At 39.5% G+C, this 23,963-nt stretch overlaps 1 protein-coding gene and 1 non-coding gene across 5 annotated transcripts in view; one reads left to right on the top strand and one right to left on the bottom strand.

Annotated features, from left to right (window-relative positions):
• The window catches only part of CTNNB1 (catenin beta 1), a 45,093-nt gene that overhangs the window by 5,277 nt on the left and 15,853 nt on the right, over window positions 1–23,963 (bottom strand). For all 4 annotated transcript variants that reach the window (XM_049693614.1, XM_033401990.2, XM_004277860.4 and 1 more), the window contains exons 2-13: window positions 10,237–10,297; window positions 9,569–9,796; window positions 9,108–9,361; window positions 8,738–8,976; window positions 8,448–8,649; window positions 7,171–7,315; window positions 3,656–3,759; window positions 3,238–3,576; window positions 2,801–2,959; window positions 1,182–1,301; window positions 405–555; window positions 196–317 (exon numbers count right to left, since the gene is read on the bottom strand). In XM_049693614.1, the coding sequence (XP_049549571.1) occupies window positions 196–317; window positions 405–555; window positions 1,182–1,301; window positions 2,801–2,959; window positions 3,238–3,576; window positions 3,656–3,759; window positions 7,171–7,315; window positions 8,448–8,649; window positions 8,738–8,976; window positions 9,108–9,361; window positions 9,569–9,796; window positions 10,237–10,249 (2,076 nt within the window). In that variant the 5' untranslated portion in view covers window positions 10,250–10,297. The remainder of the gene's footprint in view (window positions 1–195; window positions 318–404; window positions 556–1,181; window positions 1,302–2,800; window positions 2,960–3,237; window positions 3,577–3,655; window positions 3,760–7,170; window positions 7,316–8,447; window positions 8,650–8,737; window positions 8,977–9,107; window positions 9,362–9,568; window positions 9,797–10,236; window positions 10,298–23,963) is intronic.
• On the top strand, window positions 4,815–4,887 carry TRNAR-CCU (transfer RNA arginine (anticodon CCU)). Its single transcript has one exon. It is a non-coding gene; the product is annotated as a tRNA-Arg (tRNA).

Here is a 23,963-nt window from a genome sequence, read left to right as displayed (position 1 = left end):
TTTGTTCTGAATAGGCTGTTTTTAAAGCTGTAGTTTTTCCTCACAGCAGTTGCTAAAAGAGTGTAAAGAATGAATATTCAAGCCAAGGACACAGTCAGTGCAAATGAACGTGTACTGAGTGGTTTGAGAGGAAACCACAAACGGCCTTATACCTGCTCTAGCAAACAGCCAAATAAACGTGCTCACGCTGCCTACCTCATTCCAAGCCATTGGCTCCGTTCTGAAGAGAGAACTGGTCAGCTCAACCGAAAGCCGTTTCTTATAATCCTGTGGCTTGTCCTCAGACATTCGGAACAAAACAGCAGCTGCATATGTTGCTGGGAGAAGGATGGAATAAAGGTCCTTGAGGAGAAGCTGGGGGTCACTGTACACAAGCTAAAGGCTCTGGTTCCTTTCCTACTTACCCACGCCTTCATTCCTAGAATGAAGTAATTCTGTCAGAGGAGCTGTGGCTCCCTCAGCTTCAATAGCTTCTGCAGCCTCCTTGTCCTGAGCAAGTTCACAGAGGACCCCTGCAGCTACTCTTTGGATGTTTTCAATGGGAGAATAAAGCAGCTAAGGAGAAAACATACACCCAAAACCTAATTAAGCCTAAAGTTAAAACATGACAAGCACCCACTGCACTGTAAACATTCCCAATTCAGAGTGTAAGCGGTATTTGTACTGCTTGTATTAAATCATAAACTCTAAATTTATGTTCTTGAGTGATGCTCAGGAGCGATGGTTTTCTAGAGCATTTTTAGCTATGAACCTTTTCTTCAGAGTTTTATTCAAGCTAAAACTTGGAAGACCCAGAGGTGGCTGGAGGCCTGTGCTCTAGCAGCCCAGACCAGCTTTCGTCCCTTCAAAACTGAGCAACCCTAAAGGTGGAGTAGAAAGTCTCCTTCCTTTCTTGAGGTTCTAGTCCCAGTGTTTCTCCTTCTACTGCCCAAGAAAAACGAAGGGAATTTTTCATAAATGTATTCAACTAAAAGGACATGACACACTGAGATTCTATTTTTTATACTTTGAACAGGAAGCATGGGCAGTACTGCCATTTTAGAAATGGTGATAGTAGATGAAAAATTAAATGCTGGTGCCCCTATTTTGGTCTCTAATTTCCTGATATTTTGCTTATCTTTAAAATCCTGAAATTCTACTGACACACAGAATCTAGAACACCTCACTTAAAAGCAACATACCTGCACAAACAATGGAATGGTATTTAGGCCTCTGATAACAATTCGGTTGTGAACATCCCGAGCTAGGATGTGAAGGGCTCCAGTACAACCTTCAACTATTTCTTCCATGCGGACCCCCTCCTACCAAAAGAAATATGGTTAATAAATAGGGCATTGTCCTCTCTAAAGTTTATATACTTGAAAGGCTTTCTGTTCTGAGTAGCAATTACTAGATTATTCACATTATAAACCCAAAGTTCCCCCGAATTTGCAATTAATTAGTTCAGGAATGAAGGTGGACTCCATTCAGTTGAATGTCACTTTCTGAAAGTGGCCTCTTGTCAGCACTAATTCCAAGCAGCACCCCTCCCCCATCACGGTACTGTGCACAGCAAAGCACAGCTTCAATATACCTCTGAATCCCAAAGATAACTTTCTTACAGTCAGGGCACCAATCACTCTGGGTAAAGGGATATATAAAGAAAAGATACACAAAGATGGGAAAGTAACGTGCAGACTATGTCAGTGTTTTCCCTCAGATGCTCCCTCTATCTTTGTACATCTATGTGTATTTGGTGAAAACTTAGCAAAGTTTTATCACCAACTGCTAAAATTCTACTGAGCTGCCAGTAGAAAATCCACTCACCCCCTCCAAGACTATTCAACTGATAGCCTATACGGGAGAAGGAAGTTAGCTTTTGCAAAATATAACTACAATCTCCTTTCCCTCTATCTGAGTTTTTTAAAAGGTCATAATTCTGCTACTTGCGGCAGCTTTTATATTCAACTTCATTTTTATAAGGACACAAAAGCTCCTTTCTTCCTAGAGAGATTTTAAAAGGTACCCTTTGCATTCTATTAAGCCACCTCATGGAGACAGGCCAACACCAAAAGTAATGAATAGAGAAAGGCAAAGCCTCCTAATGAGTGCATCCATATCACAACTAGCAATCAGAGTCTCAAGATCTGTTCTTGTAAAGTCTTGTTCTCTAAAGTAACCTGATTAAATACGAGAGAATCTTTGAAGGTCTGAGTCTTAAAACACATTCTGAGGAATCAGAAGTGTCTTTAGATACTTGTAATGAAGCTAGTTTTAAGACTGCAAACTTGACATCAAAGTGTCAGGCTAAGATTATAGGTAAAGATCCCAGAAATGCTACTACTTAGTCTTGTAATTTGTTGGCATTCGTTAAGTCGAGGGAAATAGTTTTAAACCACTCTTGGAAGAGCTAGTAAAAGGTACGTTAAACATTTATAGGTAGAACTGCAGTGGGGGATAAGAGACTCTGAAATCAGACAGACTTGGATTCAAATTATGGCTCTGCTACTTCCTAAGGATGTGAACCTTTTGTATGGATTAAATGAGACCCCAAAGCAGTAAATCACACTCCACACCCCCATTGTACGATTGAGGAGGCAACGATGTTAAGGACATGTCAAAGGACATACCACTAGGGGCCACATTACTCCTTCTTATCTTCTATGCAGCCACAGAGACACGTCAGTTTTTTTAGTCAATAGCAAGCAGCCCTTCAGGCAGGCAGGAGGATGGAGGGAGCCAATGACCTCAGTAGTTCAGAATCTTATGGATTTTTGCATTCCTTTTAAATAGCCAGATGTCACTATTAAGATTCACCTACCACAAACTGCTGCTGTGTTCCACCCATAGATGTACGGCGCTGGGTATCCTGATGTGCACGAACCAGCAACTGAACTAGTCGTGGAATGGCACCCTGCTCACGCAAAGGTGCGTGATTTGCGGGACAAAGGGCAAGATTTCGAATCAGTCCAACGGTAGCCTGCAGAAAAGAAGGAAGAGTAAAGAACTGGCAAACAACTCAACAAAACCATTTTCTTACCCTAAAATTCCTAACACACTACATCTATCACAATCACTTGAAAGTAAAACTGACTACAGAAACACTTCAAACCCTCACCTCCATCCCAGACATATTTCCTATTTACTAAAGCATACAACTCCTACTTACCAATGCCCGGTGCCTAGACAGCCATCTAATAATAGTCAGAGGCAGTTCATTTTCAATTCTGCAACCTTCTACTTTCACTGACAATTTACCTTGATCAGAGGCCAATGGGATGGTGGATGTAGGAGTTTAACCACAACTGGCAGTCCATAGTGAAGGCGAACAGCATTCTGGGCCATCTCAGCTTCCTGGTGTCGGCTGGTCAGATGACGAAGAGCACAGATGGCAGGCTCAGTGATATCCTCCCTGTCACCAGCACGAAGGACAGTACGCACAAGAGCCTCTATACCACCCACTTGGCACACCATCATCTTGTTCTTGTAATTATTGCAAGTGAGATTAGAAAGAATTCCAGCTGCGCAGGTGACCACATTTATATCATCTGAGCCCAGAAGCTGAACAAGGGTCCCAAGAAGACCTTCCATCCCTTCCTATGGAGATGAAAACAGACGCTCAGGACATATTCAGCTTGACTCTTTTCATTAAGGCACCAGTTTACTCAGAATTTACCTGTTTAGTTGCAGCATCTGAAAGATTCCTCAGAGTCCAAAGACAATTCTGAACAAGACGTTGACTTGGATCTGTCAGGTGAAGTCCTAAAGCTTGCATTCCACCTAAAAAGATTTAAAAATATCTAAGGCGATGGCTATTAGCTCACAAGTCGTATCAGTACAAAGTGTCTTCTCTAGTCTTAGAAGGTGTCCCTCTTTATTGCCGAAGCTTATCCCCTCCATCGAAGTCCTTTATTTCCTTTCATTTTCTACAATGCTGCTCAGTTTCCCTTTCTCTTCCAGTTCATCTCACCTAGTGACAATTTCTGTCAAATATCTATTGTTCCTCCCCTGTGTGGAAAAAGCCTTCATTCTCTCCACAGTCCCCCTGTAGGTAATATTCCTATTACTTATTTCCTTCATCCAATTATTTCAAAAATATTTAATACCAGGCCCTGTTTTGAGTTGGAGCTATACCAGTGAGCAGAACAGTCTAAAATTCCTACCTTCACAGAGCTCATGGTCTACTTGGAGGCAGACAATAAACAAATACACAACTAGTAAACTAAAACTATACAGTGTGTCAAATGGTGTTAAGTGCTACAAAAAACATAACACAAGACAAAGGAGGGGGCTACATTTTTAAGTAGGGTAATTAGGTCACCTAAGTGTGAGGGTGACATCTGAGCAAAGACCTGAAGGAGTTATGTAAACTCATGGGGTGAGAACAATCCAAAAAGAAGGCACCAGAATGCTTAATGTCTCGGACTGTATAAAAGACACTGACTCAAAAGATGTGCTTCCAAGTTTCACAACCTTCCATCATTTTCGGACCCTAATGAAGGACGTTTACGCTGGCAGAGGAGTCTAAATGGAAGCTCAACTCCCCACACACTGGCTTAACTTTACCATCTCTCTGCTACCGACATCACTTCTAAATGCAGTAGGATGTACTTTCCCTTGTCTCCTTGTTTATCTTTTCAGGTCTGCTTTATTTCCTCAATTAGGTTAGGTCTACCTGCTATAATTCTCACGGCACCCTGTACTTTTCCCTTCACAGCATTTATCACAACTATAATTTAGCCTACCACCCCTACAGTAAGACAATATCATCCCTATCTCGTTCATTCCTCACAGTAGCTCCAGCTGCTAACAGAGAGCACAAGGCTGATGCTACTTCCCTGGTGGTCCAGTGGCTAAGACTCCATGCTCCCTATGCAGGGGGCCCAGGTTCGATCCCTGGTCAGGGAACTAGATCCCACATGCCACAACTAAGAGTTCACATGCCGCAACTAAAGACCCCGCATGCCCCAACTAAAAGATCCCTGACACCACAACGAAGATCCCACGTGCCGCAACTAAGACCTGGCGCAACCAAATAAATAAATAATTTTTTAAAAAAAATTAAAATTATATTTAGAAAAAAAAGACTTGATTCCCCTCAGATCTCATTCCCTCCCTCCACTGTTAAGAGAGTGGATCTTAGTTCCAGATGCCTCTCAGAATAGCCTGCGAGACTTAAACACACACATTCTGATTCAGCATGCCCAGGGTAAAAGTCCGGTGCAGATGGCTTAGAGGCACCCCCGCCTCTTCCCTGTAGCCCTTACTCATATACACTAAGAGGGCAACTCCCAAATCTCTATCCCAGCCCAGTCTTCCCTTGCATTCCAGTAGCATACATTGCCAGCTACCTACTGATCTTTAGTCACTTTGAATATGTCAACTCAAATAACATTCATCCTTTGCTATGTATTTTTAATATCTAATGACTTTATTCCTAGAAGCCTGTAACACATCCCAGTGGCCTGGTCTGCTTGCCTTTGGTCATTCGAACTGTCATACGATGCTAGTATTAATATTCCCAACACCTCACTGTGATGCTGTGCCACTGCTCAACAGCCATCAATAGCTTCTCATTATAAGATAAAGACCAGGGACTTCCCTGGTGGTGCAGTGGTTAAGAATCTGCCTGCCAATGCAGGGGACACGGGTTGAAGCCCTGGTCCAGGAAGATCCCACATGCCATAGAGCAACTAAGCCTGTGCGCCACAACTACTGAGCCTGTGCTCTAGAGCCCGTGAGCTACAACTACTGAGCCCTTGCACCACAACTGCTGAAGCCCACGCGCCCAAAGCCCGTGCTCCGCAACAAGAGAAGCCACCGCAATGAGAAGCCCACACACCGCAAGGACGAGTAGCCCCTGCTCGCCGCAACTAGAGAAAGCCCACGCACAGCAACGAAGACCCAACGCAGCCAAAAATAATTAATTTTTTAAAAAAAAGAAAGATAAAGACCAAATGCTTTAGCATAACCTTCAGGAGCCCTTTAGGATTTGGATCCCACCTAGTATTTCAAATTGACCTAAGCATTCTACACCTGTGTTTCCAAAGCTGGAATAAAGCATGAATAAACATCTTCCAGGGACCTAGAAACTCCTGCACAATATAGCCCTGCCTGGCTCTAGCTCATTACCCTCATCCTGAGCTATTCATCCCATTTACTCACTAGGTTCTAGTTACACAGACTTTCTCTTCGGCACCTAGAACTCAACAATTTCTTTCCTACCTTCAGGACCATCTGGAAGGCACTTAATCCTTCTCATATAGCTTACACCTTCTCATTCTGCAATTTCACTTAACATCTCCCCCTCTCAAGGAAGCCCCTTCCCTCCCCATTAATTCTGTATCACTATTTGCTTGCTGTTCATTTCTCTTGTAACATTCATTCCAATGTGATCACTCCATCTTTTTGCATATTTTTGTCACCTTCACCACCTATAAGAATAAATACAGGGACCATACCTATTTTGTTATCCATTGTATACCATGTGCTTATTACAGTGCTTGAAACACAGGGGCTGAATATTTTCAGAATAAACAAATGAGCATCAGAATAACCTAGGGAACTTCTAAAAATCAAGATTCCTAGGCCTCCAGTCCCATACATTTCCAGCTGCCTACTGACTCTCTTGTCACCTCAACACTCCAGGGATTCTGATTAAATAAGTCTAAAAATCTGTATTTGTTGCACACATTCCAGGTATTTCTGGAATAGCTGCTATCAAGCCAAGTATTAGCCATCTTTTTTTTTTTTTTTTTTTGCGGTACGCGGGCCTCTCACCGTTGTGACCTCTCCCGTTGCGGAGCACAGGCTCCAGACGTGCAGGCTCAGCAGCTGTGGCTCACGGGACCAGCCGCTCCGCAGCATGTGGGATCTTCCCGGACCGGGGCACAAACCCGTGTCCCCTGCATCGGCAGGCGGACTCTCAAGCACTGCACCACCAGGGAAGCTCCAGCCATCATTTTTGATGGGTAATATGAACACTGCCTAAACTAGGCTTGCATAGCACCAAAGAAGGTGTCTAGCAGAACATACACTTTGTCTGAATGCAACTTTGGCTTCAAACTGAATAGGACCATCTACTTTCAGCCTGTTAACGTCAGTTCTATCACCCTTTTCCTAAGAAAGGTAATCTAATTAGAACTACACGTGCTGCAAACATGAGAACCCAGAATTGACAAGTATACTTACCAGCTTCTACAATAGCTGGCTTATTACTAGAGCAGACAGAGAGCACCTTCAGTACTCTGCTTGTGGTCCACAGTAGTTTCTCATAGGTGTAGGTCCTCATTATATTCACTAAAGCTTGAGGTCCACCACTAGCCAAAATTATCAGCTAGAAAGATGCATATATATTGTTATTCATGGAATCTTGATCAAATGCCTGAGAAAAGCTACTATTACCAACCTATTTTATTATACAAGAATTTCAGCCAGCTTAATGACTTAAATATATTCCTGGTCGTCATTAGCTAGACCCCCATACTGGGGCCCTATTTAACCCCTCCTTGTACAACATTTCACTCAAATTCATGCACCCCAGTCCTCCCAAAAATATATAAACTCTGGCCCAGTTTTCTTCTTCCCACACGATCATAGTAAAAGGAAAAACAAAAACAACCAAACACCATGTTGGTATGAAACAGTAATGCCCAGATACATAAGTTACATCAAAGCCAATGTTGACTGAAAATGTGAACCAGAATGGGCACTTAAAAACTCTTAATGATCTGGCTCTTTGCTATTCCTAATCATATCCACATCAAAAAGAGACAGCATAAAATAGTCATTCTTGCCCTTTACTCCCCCGCACACCCCCACCTCCTGACTCTACCCCGATCTGAAAACACATCTCATCACTTCAGGCCTCTGCTAAAAACTGTTTCCCATTATTCTTTTAACATGTTCCACTAAGCCCTGCAGGATCTGCCCTATCTCAACAGTCTCACCTCACACACTTCCTCTTCCTTACTCTTTGCATTTCTTGAATTTCCAAACCTTGCCCTGCTCCTCCCTCAGCAGAACTGTCAAAGATGCCATTTCCTCTCCCTAACTCATTCACCTTTAATCAATCCCATCTTATCCTCAAGAGCTAAACTCAACTATCACTTTCTCCAAGAAATCTGCTTGAACCCTCAAAAGAGGGTCTGGTTCATTTACATGCTCTCATAGCCCCTTTACTTCCTCCTAACACACGAATTAAATAGTAATTAGGGTATTATTTCAGTGTCTCTCTTCCACCCAAGAATAAAAGCTTTAAGAGAAGCTTGCATGCTATATCCCTATCACCTAGCATTAGTGCATTACATACTGACAACTCAAATATTTAAAGAAATAGAGATGTCCAACTTTTCTAGGATACATACAAAGGGTGAGGCATACAATGAATTTGCCAAAATCCATAGAAGGACATGACATTGGGGGTCTCCCATGCTCCATGACAACCACGTTCAGTACAATTCTTTTACCTTGCTTTCTTGATTGCCATAAGCTAAAATCTGAAGGCAGTCTGTTGTAATAGCCAAGAATTTAACATTTGTTTTGTTGAGCAAGGCAACCATTTTCTGCAGCCCGCCAGCTAAACGCACTGCCATTTTAGCTCCTTCCTGATGCAATAAAAGGTTGTGGAGAGTTGTAATGGCATAAAACAATACAGAATCCACTGGTGAACTGGGAAGAAGAAAAAAGTCTCATCAGAAATGTTGTGATTGCACTCTTCTCCTTCTGAGCTTGGAGCATTCTGACCATGTTTTCTTACCCAAGCATCTTCACCAGGGCAGGAATGCCCCCAGACTTAAAGATGGCCAGCAAGCCCTCACGATGATGGGAAAGATTGTGTAAGGTCCCAGCAGTACAGCGAGCCGTTTCCACATCATTTGTATTCTGCATGGTGCGTACAATAGCAGACACCATCTGAGGAGAACGCATGATGGCGTGTCTGGAAGCTTCCTTTTTAGAAAGCTGATGGACCATAACTGCAGCCTTATTAACCACCACCTATAATGTACAGGAATTAAGAGACGTCATTTTCCAGTTTTCAAATACTGATACTGGGTAGATATTATAAGACTACTTCCTTGGGAGTTTCCTTCAAAGCAGATTAAAAAGCTAGCCATGTCACTACTTACCTGGTCTTCATCATTTAGCAGTTTTGTCAATTCAGGGATTGCACGTGTGGCAAGTTCTGCATCATCTTGATAGTTAATCAAATTTACAACTGCATGTTTCAGCATCTGTGATGGTTCAGCCAGACGCTGGACATTAGTGGGATGAGCGGCATCAAACTGTGTAGATGGGATCTGCATGCCCTCATCTAATGTCTCAGGGAACATAGCAGCTCGTACCCTCTGAGCTCGAGTCATTGCATACTGTCCATCGATATCTGGAAAAGGTAAATTCAACACTCACTATCCACAGCTCAGCATTCACCAAGTATTTGCTATCCTCAACAGTCAAGGTGATATTGCAATCACTCCCTTCTCTTTACCACACCATTTTATTTAAGCTATTACACACTAACTTTTATTAGAATAACTATTTAATTCTCAAAACTGCATTCTGACTTTCAGTAAGGCAATAATACTCTTACCAGCTACTTGTTCTTGAGTGAAGGACTGAGAAAATCCCTGCTCCCACTCATACAGGACTTGGGTGGTATCCACATCCTCTTCCTCAGGATTGCCTTTACCACTCAGAGAAGGAGCTGTGGTAGTGGCACCAGAATGGATTCCAGAGTCCAGGTAAGATTGTTGCTGCCAGTGACTAACAGCTGCTTTTCTGTCTGGCTCCATGGCCATGTCCAGCTCCATCAAGTCAGCTATAAAAATCAAACAGCACTAGTATTACTACCAGGGAAATGTTACCTTAATTAGAAAATAAAAATCTACGATATGACTCACTGAAATCTTTTTAGAAATAAAGTCAAGTCTGAAAGACAGCCAAGGATAAGAGAATGATGGCCAGGATCAGCTCAGTGATGAAAACTCTGTACTCTTAGGAGACCACCTAACAGTTACTCACTGAATCAGTGAAGAATGGTACTGCAGCCAGGCTCCAGAAGCAGTCATCCAGCCTAGATTCCTGCTGGTGGCTTGTTTGCTATTTCACCAAGCCATTAGGAGGAGTGAGCAGAAAATGGAGCAAAAGGTAGCCTGACAAGTAAGCAGGGAGAGAGGAAAGCAGGGGAATCTGAGCCAGACTGGGTTAATGGCAATGAAGCAGAGCCCCAATTCAGTAACTAAAGACTATGATACAAACCTTGGGTAGCCATTGTCCACGCAAGACTTTCAAAACCGTAGTATGGTGTACTTCAGAGACCCTAAAAGAATTAATCAAAGTCATTAGGATTTAAAATTGTTTGACTTTAATACTCGTAAGTCACTAGGATGGCCTGTCAAACATCATGGACTACATCCACAAAAAGCCCCAAGTCGTCTTTTACCATGTGATATAGTGAAACACGGACCTCATGGTCTCCTCCAAACACTTCAACCACAGCTCTATCATTGCCAAACTTCTAAGTGAAAACTTCTCTTTAACAAGCACCTCTTTTCAGGAGAAATATAAATTACAGATAAACAGGATGTCAAAAAAGCAAAATTACTGAAGATGACAAAGAAAGCATAAGCACTCTACTAATGAAAGCCAGGGAGGGGAAAAAAGCTATTCAAAATCAACTCCTCCTTGAGTTCCAAAAGTCCTCTCCTCTCCCTTTTTAATTTCTTTCACTGAAAAATTCATAGGGCTTCTTTGGACAATAGACGTCCAGTGGGATTTTAAAAACACCAAATTTAAAAAAAAAAACACCAAATTTTCATTTAACGGGTCAATTGTTACTGTTTTCTTTTCTTTTTCTTTTCTTTTTTTTTTTTTTTTAAAGAAGATGTTGGGGGTAGGAGTTTTTATTAATTGATTTATTTATTTTTGCTGTTTTGGGTCTTCGTTTCTGTGCGAGGGCTTTCTCTAGTTGTGGCAAGTGGGGCCAGTCTTCATCGCGGTGCGCGGGCCCCTCACTATCGCGGGCTCCCTTGTTGTGTAGCACAGGTTCCAGACGCGCAGGCTCAGCAGTTGCGGCTCACGGGCCCAGCCGCTCCGCGGCATGTGGGATCCTCCCAGACCAGGGCTCGAACCCGTGTCCCCCGCATTAGCAGGCAGATTCTCAACCACTGCGCCACCAGGGAAGCCCTGTTTTCTTTTCTGATATAATACAATGCCATCTAAAATAACTTCATAAGGTATTTTATGTGTGGTGACTGGATCAGAACAGTAGATTTCAGATTTTGTACTAAGAAGTAAAATTACTTCTCAAATTAAAGTTTGCAACACAAATTAAAAGCACCATTTTAATCAAACTTTTCTAAGTTCAATTTTATAGCAATGATTTATTATAAATACAAGTGAATGCTTTGATCAATGTAAAAATCATTCACATATATATTTAAAAATCTTAGCATCTAATTTATGTCTGCATTTTGGCATTATTGTGTAATATTCAGGAAAACACTGAATTACACAGGGAGCTATTTGCAAATGAGACCAGTTTAAGGGCTCATGGTCTCTAGATATTCCTAATAACAAAACTTCCTTTATTACATAGTTTGCCCCAAACAAGTTCCTCTTGCACTACAAATTAAAAATTAGATGTAAATTACCAACGTGGACTAAGATATTTAAGTGTGAACTGTGTTTTCTATCAGTGTCCAAAAAAGTTTAAATGTGTTTAATACAATGCAGTTGGAAACTGTACTCTGAAGTCCTATTTTCTCTATGTAAAGGAAGCATGTGTTGATTATTCCTGGATTTGCTCTTCCAAAACTAGATTTTTATAACCACGAAGATCACTTGACACCTAAAGCTGACAAGAGTTGTGGACACAATTGTTTTATCGTCCACAGTAGGAACAACTGACGATTTACTTACAAGGCAAAGTGAAGGACAGAAAATAACAAAGGTGATTCCTGTCAACAAGAAACTTATATTTTAAAATCATGTACTAAGTAGGATTATGTGTTTACTGTTTCGATTCAATAGGATGGGAAGGGGTGTGTAGAAACCTGCACTTTTAATGAACGTTCTAAGGATGCAGAAAGTGATCTGCAGACCATATGCTGAGAAATACTATGATGGAAGAAACCCAGGTTCTCTGTCCACTGATGGCTGTATTTTACTTCGCATCTTCTGCCTATCTTTGAGAATGGCTATTTAACCATTTCTCCACCCCTCTGAAAAATGGGTTCCCCACTCCAGCTCCCAATATATTTCCAGGGAAGGGGACTTAAAACATGTTTTACACTGAGCTTCTCCTCTGGCCAATGCCACAGGACTCAAAAACCAACTAGTCACATCTACAGGTGCAGCTGTTTAACAAGTGCTTTGATGTACCTGGCATCAAGGAAAAAAAAATACAGTGTTTTTTTCCTTGTTGAGACAAAGACAAAACATATTAGCCATATTACTGGGTAAAATCTACTTATGTGGGCTGACCTAGTAACTTGACCAAGATTATAATGATTTTATGGAAAAAAGCAAGTTCATGTTCCAAACTTACAATATCTACTTGCATGTTGGGGACGTCTTAGTACTATTATTTTTTTATAGCACTTTCAAACTTATGCAACATACATAAAAATTATTCTTGCTCTTCACGGCAACCCTCTGAAGTGAGGGAGGCCAAGTGTCAATCAGCAAGTAAAGAAGTAAAAAGTAGGAATGAAAATGGGGATCTACATAAGCAGCAGTATATACCAACTCACCCCTACACTGATCTGCAGACAAATCCAAATTTACCTAAAATTTGAGAAATATTTACTGAAGAAATTGAATTTCCTATCCAGAGAACTACGGCAGAATCTTGCCCCAAAGGAAAGCTTTCCTTATTCTTCCTCTTGGCAGAGCTTTCAGCCCAAGGGCTGGCTCTCCTCTACTACCCCCTGCCATACATTAAGGGCCTAGAGCTCCTAATTAACTAAGGCTTATCAAAGACTTAAGGAAAACCAGACTCCAGAGAAACAGAAACAAAACTTTAAAATCGGGGTAAGGTGGGGAGGGAAACAGAATGTTTCACTTTATTGCCCTCATAAAAATTGGAGAGAATAAATAAAAAGTTCAATAGATAACTGAAATTGAGAAAAACTCCTAGAGGATAAAGGAGAAAGACACACAGAATACAAGAGAAGAAACAAGAGGATCAACTCAGGGGATCAAAGCTCCAACTTCAAAAAGAATTATAAGAAACAAAAATGAGGAAAAGCCCACTATGTACCAATCAAGATAAAGGGAGTATAATGATTAAAAAAAAAAAAAAATGAAGTACTAAATGTTCCCAGATGCAAGTGACCACAACTATAGACTACATTTAGAATGCTGTGTGTCCTGACAGCTTTATCACCACCCAGTGGTGCTCTGACAAAGAAACAGGGTGCTGGGGGATCACCAACTTATCCAGTCTAATGAGGTAATGGATACATGCACACTTCCTTTTATTTTTCTCCTTTTGCTTAACATATACTCTTTTCCAATTATATATTTTGTAAAGAACACCTCAAAATTCATCTATTTCTGACTTAAACTCTATAAGGTTTAGAAAAATATATATCCATTACATATAATTTCAATCTAAGGAGAAAGTTCATCCTACACCGTACCTTATTCAAAGTATTACTATGAGTAATTTTTCCTTCAGCTTTTCTAACAAGACTACTTAAGCATGCTAGGTTTTTCTTTTTTCTTATGAAATTTTTCTAATATGCAGAAAAGTGGACACAACTTTATAATGCACACATCACCTATACTTAACAATTATTAATATTGTGCCATACTGATGCCTTCCTACAGAATGATTTTAAAGTAAATTACATACATAAATTACATACATTAGTACATTATGTAGCTATAAAAAGTAACGATATTTTCTTACATACCACAACATTATTATAAAAGATTAGCCTTAGAGCTAACTTCAAAATGATTGTTGGGGGGCTCTACTTCACCTTTTGTATTTTAAGTGGCCTTCAGTCAAAATCTACATGAGAAATCTTGACACAATATAGATATCACCCATCAACACAAAATTATCTTAATTACCTTGGATTTCAAAGTTTGAGTACTACTAACTAGAAGTAACTTTGCTATAAAACAGATTATAAAACCAGTTTATAATAGATTACTGGCTGTTCATGCTAACAATTAACTTTTCCAAGAATCTAGTAAGAAAGTGCACGAAAAACTTGATATACTCTCAGGAATCAGAAAAAAAGTTCTTACTAAAGTCTATTTTGTAAATCTAAAAGCACATACATATGCATTTTTATTAACTGTCACTACTAATACCTTGCCATTTAAAAACTTATAGTCTCCTCAAATCTTCCTGTCTCAGCACTTTTTATTCAACATTAACACTTTTAAGTCACAACTTACTCCAGTTTCCTTTCTGCTTTTACTCCTCAGCTGTGTGTGTGTGTGTGTGAGAGAGAGAGAGAGAGAGAGAGAGAAAGAGAGAAAGAGAAAGAGAAAGAGAGAGAGAGAGAGAGAGAGAGAGAGAGAGTCAGTCCATGTCCTGGGAGGGGTCTTCCCCAAACTGGGCAATAAAAAACAAACATTTAATGACACTTGCGCTCCTCTGAAACACCTAGATTGATACTCCTGGTATTATCTTTAAATATGTAGGTACAAAAATGGCCATTAGAAATCTGAACTGTCTGCGGCTAGGGAAAATTAGGATGTTCCTGATCATTTTCCTTCTTTCATTTTAGTGTCTCTTCTACCTCATCCATAAAATAATATATGCTTAGTATAAAATGGTATTTTCCTTTGGCATTCCCATAATAATGACGTTGTATTTGGTATTCTGTTAAATTTACTGTTAGGAGGGGCTTCCCTGGTGGCGCAGTAGTTGAGAGTCCGCCTGCCGAGGCAGGGGACACGGGTTCGTGCCCTGGTCCGGGAGGATCCCACATGCCGCGGAGCAGCTGGGCCCGTGAGCCGTGGCCGCTGAGCCTGTGCGTCCGGAGCCTGTACTCCGCAACGGGAGAGGCCACAACAGTGAGAGGCCCGCGTACCGGGGGAAAAAAAAAAAAAAAAAAAAAAATTTACTGTTAGGTGTTTTTTTTAAATATAAAAATATAAAAGCCAATTCCTTGTGTTGCAGACCCTTACCAAATATTATCTGTACTGTATCATAGGTCTATACTATAATTTAACCACACCTCCCATTCTTGAATATTTAGTTTGTCTTTCCTATTTAGTTTGCTATTCAAACAACACTGAAAAAACATCTTTGCATATAAATAGTTCTCTTAATTTCTTCCACCTCCCTTCCACCTAAGGACTGCTTCAATTACTGGGTTAAAGAATAAGAACGTTTAAGTTTTAAGGCTTTTGATACATAGCTCCAAAATACTGATGGAGCATAAATTGATACAGTTTTCAAAGAAGGCATTGTACTAGTGACCACCTTACCAAGGGCCTATCAAGCGTCAACTGTTATCTTGGACAATTTTTTTTTTTCTTTTTTGGCTGCGCTGGGTCTTCATTGCTGTGTGTGGGCTTTTCTCTAGTTGTGAGGAACGAGGGCTACTAGTCGTTGCAGCGTGCAGGCTTCTTTCTCATTGCGGTGGCTTCTCTTGCTGCAGAGCATGGGCTCTGGTGTGCAGGCTTCAGTAGCTGTGGCACACAGGCTCAGTAATTGTGGCTTGAGGGCTCTAGAGAGCAGGCTCAGTAGTTGTGGCGCATGGGCTTAGCTGCTCCACAGGATGTGGTACCTTCATGGACCAGGGCTTGAACCCGTGTCCCCTGCATTGGCAGGCGTACTCCCAACCACTGTGCCACCAGGGAAGCCCTCGGACAACTTTTAATAGCTATGTCCACCCATCTAATGTATATACCACCACCCCACCCTACAAGTTTTTCCAAATTCTGAGAAGACTGAATGCTTAATTTTTTCCCCGACTTGTAGCCGTTTGTCTTGCCAGATTTTTATGTCGTCCTTTTAACATTTTTATGCAGTACATGTATATGTCATGCATAAGAAGTCACTTGAATAATCGCTGATATAGTATATTTAAACCAACTACATGTGTCTGAGAATATGATTTTACTATTTAAAATAATTCAATTATGGCAATATACTTTACATGTATGATGCATCATTAGTCTCTCACTGATGAGTAACTGCACACAGCATCTCTGGTCAATAAACACAATCCTAAAATAGTTCTGATCCGTCAGGAAAAAAAAAATGTTTTAAGACAAATTTTCACTTTTTCCACTCTAAGAACAAATTACTACAAAAAGTAGAAACTGTTTTTCTCCAGCTTATACTAATATAAGCTACCAAAAAGACAGATCTTTTTCAATTTAATTTCTTTCTTTTAATTTTCCTTTTTTTTTTAACTATAGTTGACTTAAAATATTGTGTTAATTTCAGGTGTACAGCTTCAGATTCTTTTCCATTATAAGTTATTACAAGATATTGTAACCTCCCTGTGCTATACAGTAAACCCTTGTTGTTTTTATCTGTTTTATATACAGTGGTATGTATCTGTTAATACCATACTCCTAACTGATCCCTCCCCCTCCCCTTTCCTCCTTGGTAACCCTTTTCCCCTTTGGTAACTATCTCTGTGAGTCTGTTTCTGTTTTGTAAATAAGTTGATTTGTATCATTTTTTTAGATTCCACATATAAGTTATATCATATGATACCTGTCTTTCTCTAACTTACTTCACTTAGTATGATAAACTCTAGGTCCATCCATGGTGTGGCAAATGACATTATTTCATTCTTTTTTATGGTTGAGTAATATTCCATTGCATGCATATATATATATATATATATATACACACACATATACACACGCACACACTGTGTATGTATATGTGTGTGTGTGTGTGTATATATATATATATATATACACAAACACACACACACACACACACACACACACCCCACATCTTCTTTACCCATTCATCTGCTGATGGACTGATGGACACTTAGGCTGCTTCCGTGTCTTGGCTATTGTGAATAGTGCTGCTATGAACACTGGTGTGCATGTAAGATTGATATTTTAAAATACAGCTATTTCAAAATACATACAGAATAGCCTTTATCGACACAGGCACATTTTTATAATTTCCAAATATAATTTTATGCAAGTTGAAAAAAAACCCAACATAATACTCAGGGACAAAAGGCATAGTATGCAAAAGGATATTAAAGATGGCTTCAACTCTTTAGGTGTGTGTGTGTGTGTGTGTGTGTGTGTGTGTGTGTGTGTGTGTGTGTGTGTGTGTGTGTGTGTGTGTGTGTGTGTGTGTGTGTGTGTGTGTGTGTGTGTGTGTGTGTGTGTGTGTGTGTGTGTGTGTGTTTAATCAAACAAACAGCAAGGGCTTCCCTGGTGGTGCAGTGGTTGAGAGTCCGCCTGCCGATGCAGGGGACACAGGTTCGGGCCCTGGTCCGGGAAGATCCCACATGCCGCGGGGCGGCTGGAGCCATGGCCACTGAGCCTGTGCATCCGGAGCCTGTGCTCCGCAACGGGAGAGGCCACAACAGTGAGAGGCCCGCGTACCGCAAAAAAAAAAAAAAAAAAAAAAAACAGCAAAATTACATCTGTTAATCTGGGTGGTGAGTACATGAGTGTTTATTACATTAATCTCTACACTCTGCATAGCAAAAATAGCTAAATAAAAATAAGAAAACAGCCATACATCAATATTTCAGATAAAATAATTTAAACTCCAAATATGATTTTAAAACACTTTTGTATGTTAATCTTTTGAAGTTCATTAAAATGGAGTTACCAAAAACAACATGAATATTTTATAGAAACTTTTGTTAAATCAGCCAAACCTTACACACTCAAGTCTCGAATATGAGAATAAAATAAGCATGTCCATCTCCTTGAAAAGGTAGCAGTCACAAAAGCTAAACAGCCTACATACAAGTCTATTTTAAAAGGCTAGGGGTTGTAGTTATGTGGGAGGATCTGTTTCCATTACATCTTGAAACTGAAAATTCTGTTTCTCAAAGTTCACAAAATGATGACTGGCTAAATACTTTTAAACTGAGGACACTCTTTTTAACATTCTAGAGACACTTTTATACCCATTTTAAGTGGATTTTACAGTCTGATAAAGCTGCACAGAAAACACAGTTCAACCAAATTTTTAATGAAAGTTATTAAATTATATAAAAACTAGTTTCCTATATACATTTAGGACAGTCAGAAAAACATAATCACAAAGAGTTCACTCATAATTGCAACAATAAAAACAACAAAAAAAGGTACATACAAAATTAAAGGAGAGCTGTCTTATCCTTGACTAGAATTTTTTTGTACTATATAAAGATGCCAGTTTTCTCTTAGTTTATAAATTCAATGTATTCCCAAGAAAATGCTCAGTTAGATTTCTTTAGGAGTGAAAATGATTCTTTTTTTTTTTTTTTTTTTTTTTTTTGGCGTTACGCAGGCCTCACTGCTGTGGCCTCTTCCATTGCAGGGCACAGGCTCCGGACGCATAGGCTCAGCGGCCATGGCTCATGGGCCCAGCCGCTCCACGGCATGTGGGTTGTGGGATCTTCCCGGACCGGGGCACGAACCCACGCCCCCTGCATCGGCAGGCGGACTCCCAACCACTGCGCCACCAGGAAAGCCCCTGAAAATGATTCTTAAATTCATTTGGAACGGAAGTGTGAAGATAATAGAAAAAAGACTAAAATAACGATAAGGGACCAATTCTATCAGATACTAAAATTCATTATAAAACAACAGCCAAAACAATTAACAATTACATTATAGGGGGTAGGAATGGTTAAGAGACTATAGTAATCAGTAAGCACCCAGACTTAATGTAGCAATTTAATAAATGTAAACGGTGATATTTCAACTGGTGGGAGACAGCTGGATTCCTTGATTAATAGTATTAGGAGAAAGGGACTTTTCCTTATAAAATACCATTTTTTCATTCTTACTGTATTAAAATTAAACCTACATATGCCAAATATTTACAGGTTAAAAAAAAATACCAATGGGATAAAATATGGTCTATACAAGGGTGGTATATATGGAAATAAAACCATGGTAAGAAGCCCAACATAAGCATGACTTGGAACTCTGAAATCAAAAAGATAGGATAATTTGTGTGTGTGCATAAAACCTTAAAAATCCCAAGCAAAAAACCACCATGTATAAAGTAATTTTTTAAATGACATATTGGACACCAGAAGCGAAATATGATTAAAGGCTAATATCCATAGTACACAAAGAACTGAGGAGAAAACAATAAGTACAGCAGAGAAAGGGCAGGAACCATCACTGAAGGAAAAATAGAAAGTAAGCAATAAACATATGCAAAAGGTTTAAACTCATTTATTTCTGCTTATCAGACTGGTAAGACTGAAAAGATAATACCGACTGCTGAGATGGATATAGTTAAACTAGCAGAAACTTTTTGGATGGTAAGTTGGCACTATCCATTAAATATAAGTGTAAACACTTTCACATAAAAATTCCAATTTTATAATAGAAATGTACTCTGCAGAATATTCACAGACAGAAGCATGCCAAGGGGCTGCACAGTGACGCATTCACAGAGAAAAAGCTGGAAATTACCCAAATGCTCATCAACAAGGGAGTGAATAAAAAATAATGTGTCCATTGAATGGAATGTATATTCATCTCTTCAACAAATATTTAAGTATCTTTTACGTTACTAGCATTGCAGGAACAGTGAATAAGAGAGAGTCAAGGTCATACGTCTAGGAAAGCCTGCATTCTACTATTAGAGAGTTAAGCAATAAAAACAAGATAATTTGAAGAGTGAGAACCGCCGTGAAGAAAATAAACAAGGTAAGAATAGAGTGACTTAGTTGGGGAGGAGGGCTACACTATGTAAGAGTGAGTGATGAGGATGGAAGCGACAGGAGCACAGAAGGAGGAGCTAGCCAAGTGAAGATGGGGCAGAACACTCCATGCAGAAAACCAATGCAAAGGAAGGAAAGACCTGTAGGGAAACAGTACTGAAAGGTCACCAGTATAACTAGAAATCAGGGAACCATGAAAAGAGGTAGGGAGCAGATGGATAAGGGTACATACTGGGAAGCCACTGGAATAACTAACACCTGTGATTTAGGATTTTTAAAGTTCACTCTAGTGTCTATATGGAAAAAAAAGACCACGAGGGTCAAAAGCAAAGCAGGGACAAGAGTTAGGAGACTACTGTAAATCATCCACGTTGAGAGGGTTAGAGAATTACTATGAAGCCGTTAAAAGTTAAAAAGAATACGTAGAAAAAATTCAACATATATCTAATATGCAAGGCATTGCATACTTTTTAATAGACATTTTTGCATGCATTTGCAAAGAAAATGTATAGAAATAATACATCGGTATTAGAAATGATATTTGCCCAAGAAAATATCTATCGTTTAGCCCACTCTATGTTAGCCAGTGATATACAGCATTAAGTAAATGTTTCTAAACATAAAAGCTAAGTGGCCTATAAAATGGACTTTCTGCAAAAGAAATGTGGAAACTACTCAGCCAACCATTAGCACCTCAAGGCACAAAGAAATTGCTTAAAAAAGAGACATTCTTAGGAAAAATAACCAATGTTTTCTAAAAGCAAAGAAATCAAACTTACTGTAGGTTTTTAAAATATTTAGGCAAATGTCATTTTATTATATCAATAAATTTCTATTTTTAGTAATTTAATCTAACAGATTTTTCATTCAGTTCTTATTCTACTAAAGCGGCGATATTCTAAAAATCAACTGCATCACAAAGTAATGGAATCTTCCCAAGCAACCTCATAAAGTAGATAACATTCCCCCAAATCATCAGGTGAAAAAAATGACTAGCAGCAGTTAATATGAGTAGAGCTATTAAACTGCTCTGTTAAAACTCATATCCAGGTCTGTTTAGCTCAGTCACATGCCCTTTCAATCAAATCATTCATCCCATCCCCACCCCAAAGTTACACACTATTAGTATTTAACAATCACTGTTGCAGTTAAGTGCAAGAGAAGGATTAGCAACTTTTAGATAAAAGTATCATAAGTAATACTAAAGAACTACATTCTTTAAACAGTAACCACAGCAAAAAAAAAAATTTTTAAATATTTCTAAGATTTGAATCAGTACATACTCCATATTTTGACTCTGTGCCTAGCAAAAATGCTGACAAGAAAATGCAGGATTTTCAAACATGAGTACATTATGCCAAAGAAATGGAAGATTTTACTTCAAGGAAGTTTCTAGATGTTACTCTCTAAATTCAGGCTACAGGCAGAATTAATGGAAGGGAATCAAAGACTTCCAGAAGCAATTTAAATGCATTGCTTTTTATCCCGTAACAATAACCTTCCTCTTCTCCACTTGTTGTAAGAGTTCCCCTTCCCCACCATACCAGCACACTGATCTTTAAAAAAAAAAAAAGAAAAAGCAAGCTCAATATGTGAACTCTGAGAAGTCTTGGGGCTGTACCTTTAGCTCCTCACTGCTTCCAAAGTGCTTAGCACACATTAAGCTCTTAAATACTTGATGGACTGAATGTGCTAAAAACAAGAAAAATGTTCTAAAAGTAGGCAGAACAACTAAAATGTAATATAGAGGCTTAGAAAGCCAACAATTATATATACCTGAGACTTCTTAAATGCCTTTACGAACACGAAAGATTCATTTGTGAACAACGTATATCATCTAGAACAGAAGTCAGCAAACGTTTCCTGTTAAAGGCCAGACAGTAAATATTACAGGGTTTTGCAGGCCTTAAGCTCTCTGTAGCAACTATTCAACTCTGCTATTGTAGTGAGAGAGCAACCACAGACAATATGCACACTAATGAGCATGGCTAGGTTCCAATAAAACTTTATTCATGGGGCTTCCCTGGTGGCACAGTGATTGAGAGTCCGCCTGCCGATGCAGGGGGCGCGGGTTCGTGCCCCGGTCCGGGAAGATCCCACATGCCGCCGAGCGGCTGGGACCGTAAGCCATGGCCACTGAGCCTGCGCGTCCAGAGCCTGTGCTCCGCAATGGGAGAGGCCACAACAGCCAGAGGCCCACGTACCGCAAAAAACAAACAAACAAACAAAAACTTTATTCATGGAAAGTGCGAATTTGAATTTTGTAAATTTCACGTGTCATGAGATATTATCTGTCTTTTGATTTTTATCAGCCATTAAAAAGTATAAAAATCATTCTTAGTTCTCAGGCCATACAAAAACAGGTGGTAGGCAGCAGCTGGCCAACCCTTCATCTATTTATTACTTTCACTAAGTACAAACGAAAGGCAAGTGAGTTTACATTTTAATTAAGTACATTAAACCTAAATGTGAAGATCAACAACAGAAGGGGTTTTTAAGTGGGCTACTAGGTTACTAAGAGAAGTCACTCACCTTTTTCCCAGGAGTATCTTCAAAAGCAGGCTGTGTGAAAAAAATGAAACTGGACCAAATGACATATGAAAGCCACATCAAGTCCATTTGTTTGGGAAAAACATATCAGGCCATTAAGATCAGGTATATGCCAAACTAGAACATGGCTTCAATATGCCTTTTTCTTCCCCCCATAAAAAATGTTAGCCACTGTTGTTGTTATTAATTAATGATCATTATTAATATCACTTAGACCCGCACGTTTGGCCAATGGAGACAGTGTCTACAGAGGATGTTATGACGACACAGAAATTATGAGTTACCTAGAATTATTTTTTAACTCTCTAGAAACAATTTCTAGTGTTACTGTCATAGAGAGAATGATTTTTCATCTACTTTTCCCCCAATAGTGTATATATATATATTTTTTTCTGATTATAAGTTAATAAATACCTTTATACAGAGGAATATGAAGAATATTACTGTCTTAATAATTCCAACTTTCTCTCTATGCATTTTAGTCTAATTTTTCAACAGTTACACACCTGGTACTTTCAGAAAGTGCTCAATGAACACTTTTGAAGATATATACACGGCTGACCGTTGAACAACACGACAGGGGTTTAGGGGCACTAGCCCCCACATGGTAGAAAATCTGCATACTGCTATCTCTGCCTCAGATACAAAGGAACTGATAAATGACTCGCCCAAGGATGGGACAGAATCAAAACTCAAACCCTCGTTTTTTTCTTCCACATACTGCGATCTCTAATCCAACAGAAACTTTTCCTCACACTTAAAGATTTGTAAAATCAAAATACAGGCACTATATTTATTGGTGGAAAAAAGTGTTTAAGTTGATGTATGCAGTTCAAACCTGTGTTCTTCAAGAGTCAACTGTACGGGGCTTCCCTGGTGGCACAGTGGTTGAGAGTCCACCTGCCGATGCAGGGGACACGGGTTTGTGCCCCGGTCCGGGAAGATCCCACATGCCGCGGAGCGGCTGGCCCCGTGAGCCATGGCCGCTGAGCCTGCGTGTCCAGAGCCTGTGCTCCGCAACGGGAGAGGCCACAGCAGTGAGAGGCCCGCGTACCGCAAAAAAAAAAAAAAAAGAAAAAAGTCTACTGTACTACATATCTTCATACCAAATGTGTTTTCTAAAGCATTTTAACTAAACAATGTATCACAGAGATATCAACGGATGTAGATATAATACCAAATTCTGTAAAACTGTACAGATTATCAAAGAATTTAAATTTCTTATAGCAAACTGACTTTGATACAAATACTGTTACTTCTGCTATTTATATATCATTTGATATATTTTTGCTACTTCTCTTTCACCTTTTGAATCTTTGTTTTAATTGTTTTAAATGTGCCTCATACATTGAATATCATGTTGGGTGTTATCTTTTTTAACCCAGTTGGAGAGTCTTTTTTTTAAACATGTTTGTTCATTTATAGCTGTTATAAATTATATGCTGGTCTTGTTCCTCTTGTCTTACTTTTGTCTGCAAATCCTAACATCTGGGTTATTTCAGCATTTTTTTTCTCTTGACTTTGGGCGACTTTTTCTTATCACATGTCTAGTAATTATTGATTGTATATTGCATACAT

The sequence above is a fragment of the Orcinus orca genome, chromosome 10 (assembly GCF_937001465.1).
Source record: "Orcinus orca chromosome 10, mOrcOrc1.1, whole genome shotgun sequence".
In the NCBI taxonomy this organism is placed as follows: Eukaryota; Metazoa; Chordata; class Mammalia; order Artiodactyla; family Delphinidae; genus Orcinus; species Orcinus orca.
The sequence above is the reverse complement of the archived record's forward strand: the minus strand, read 5'-3'. Positions and strand labels throughout refer to the sequence as shown.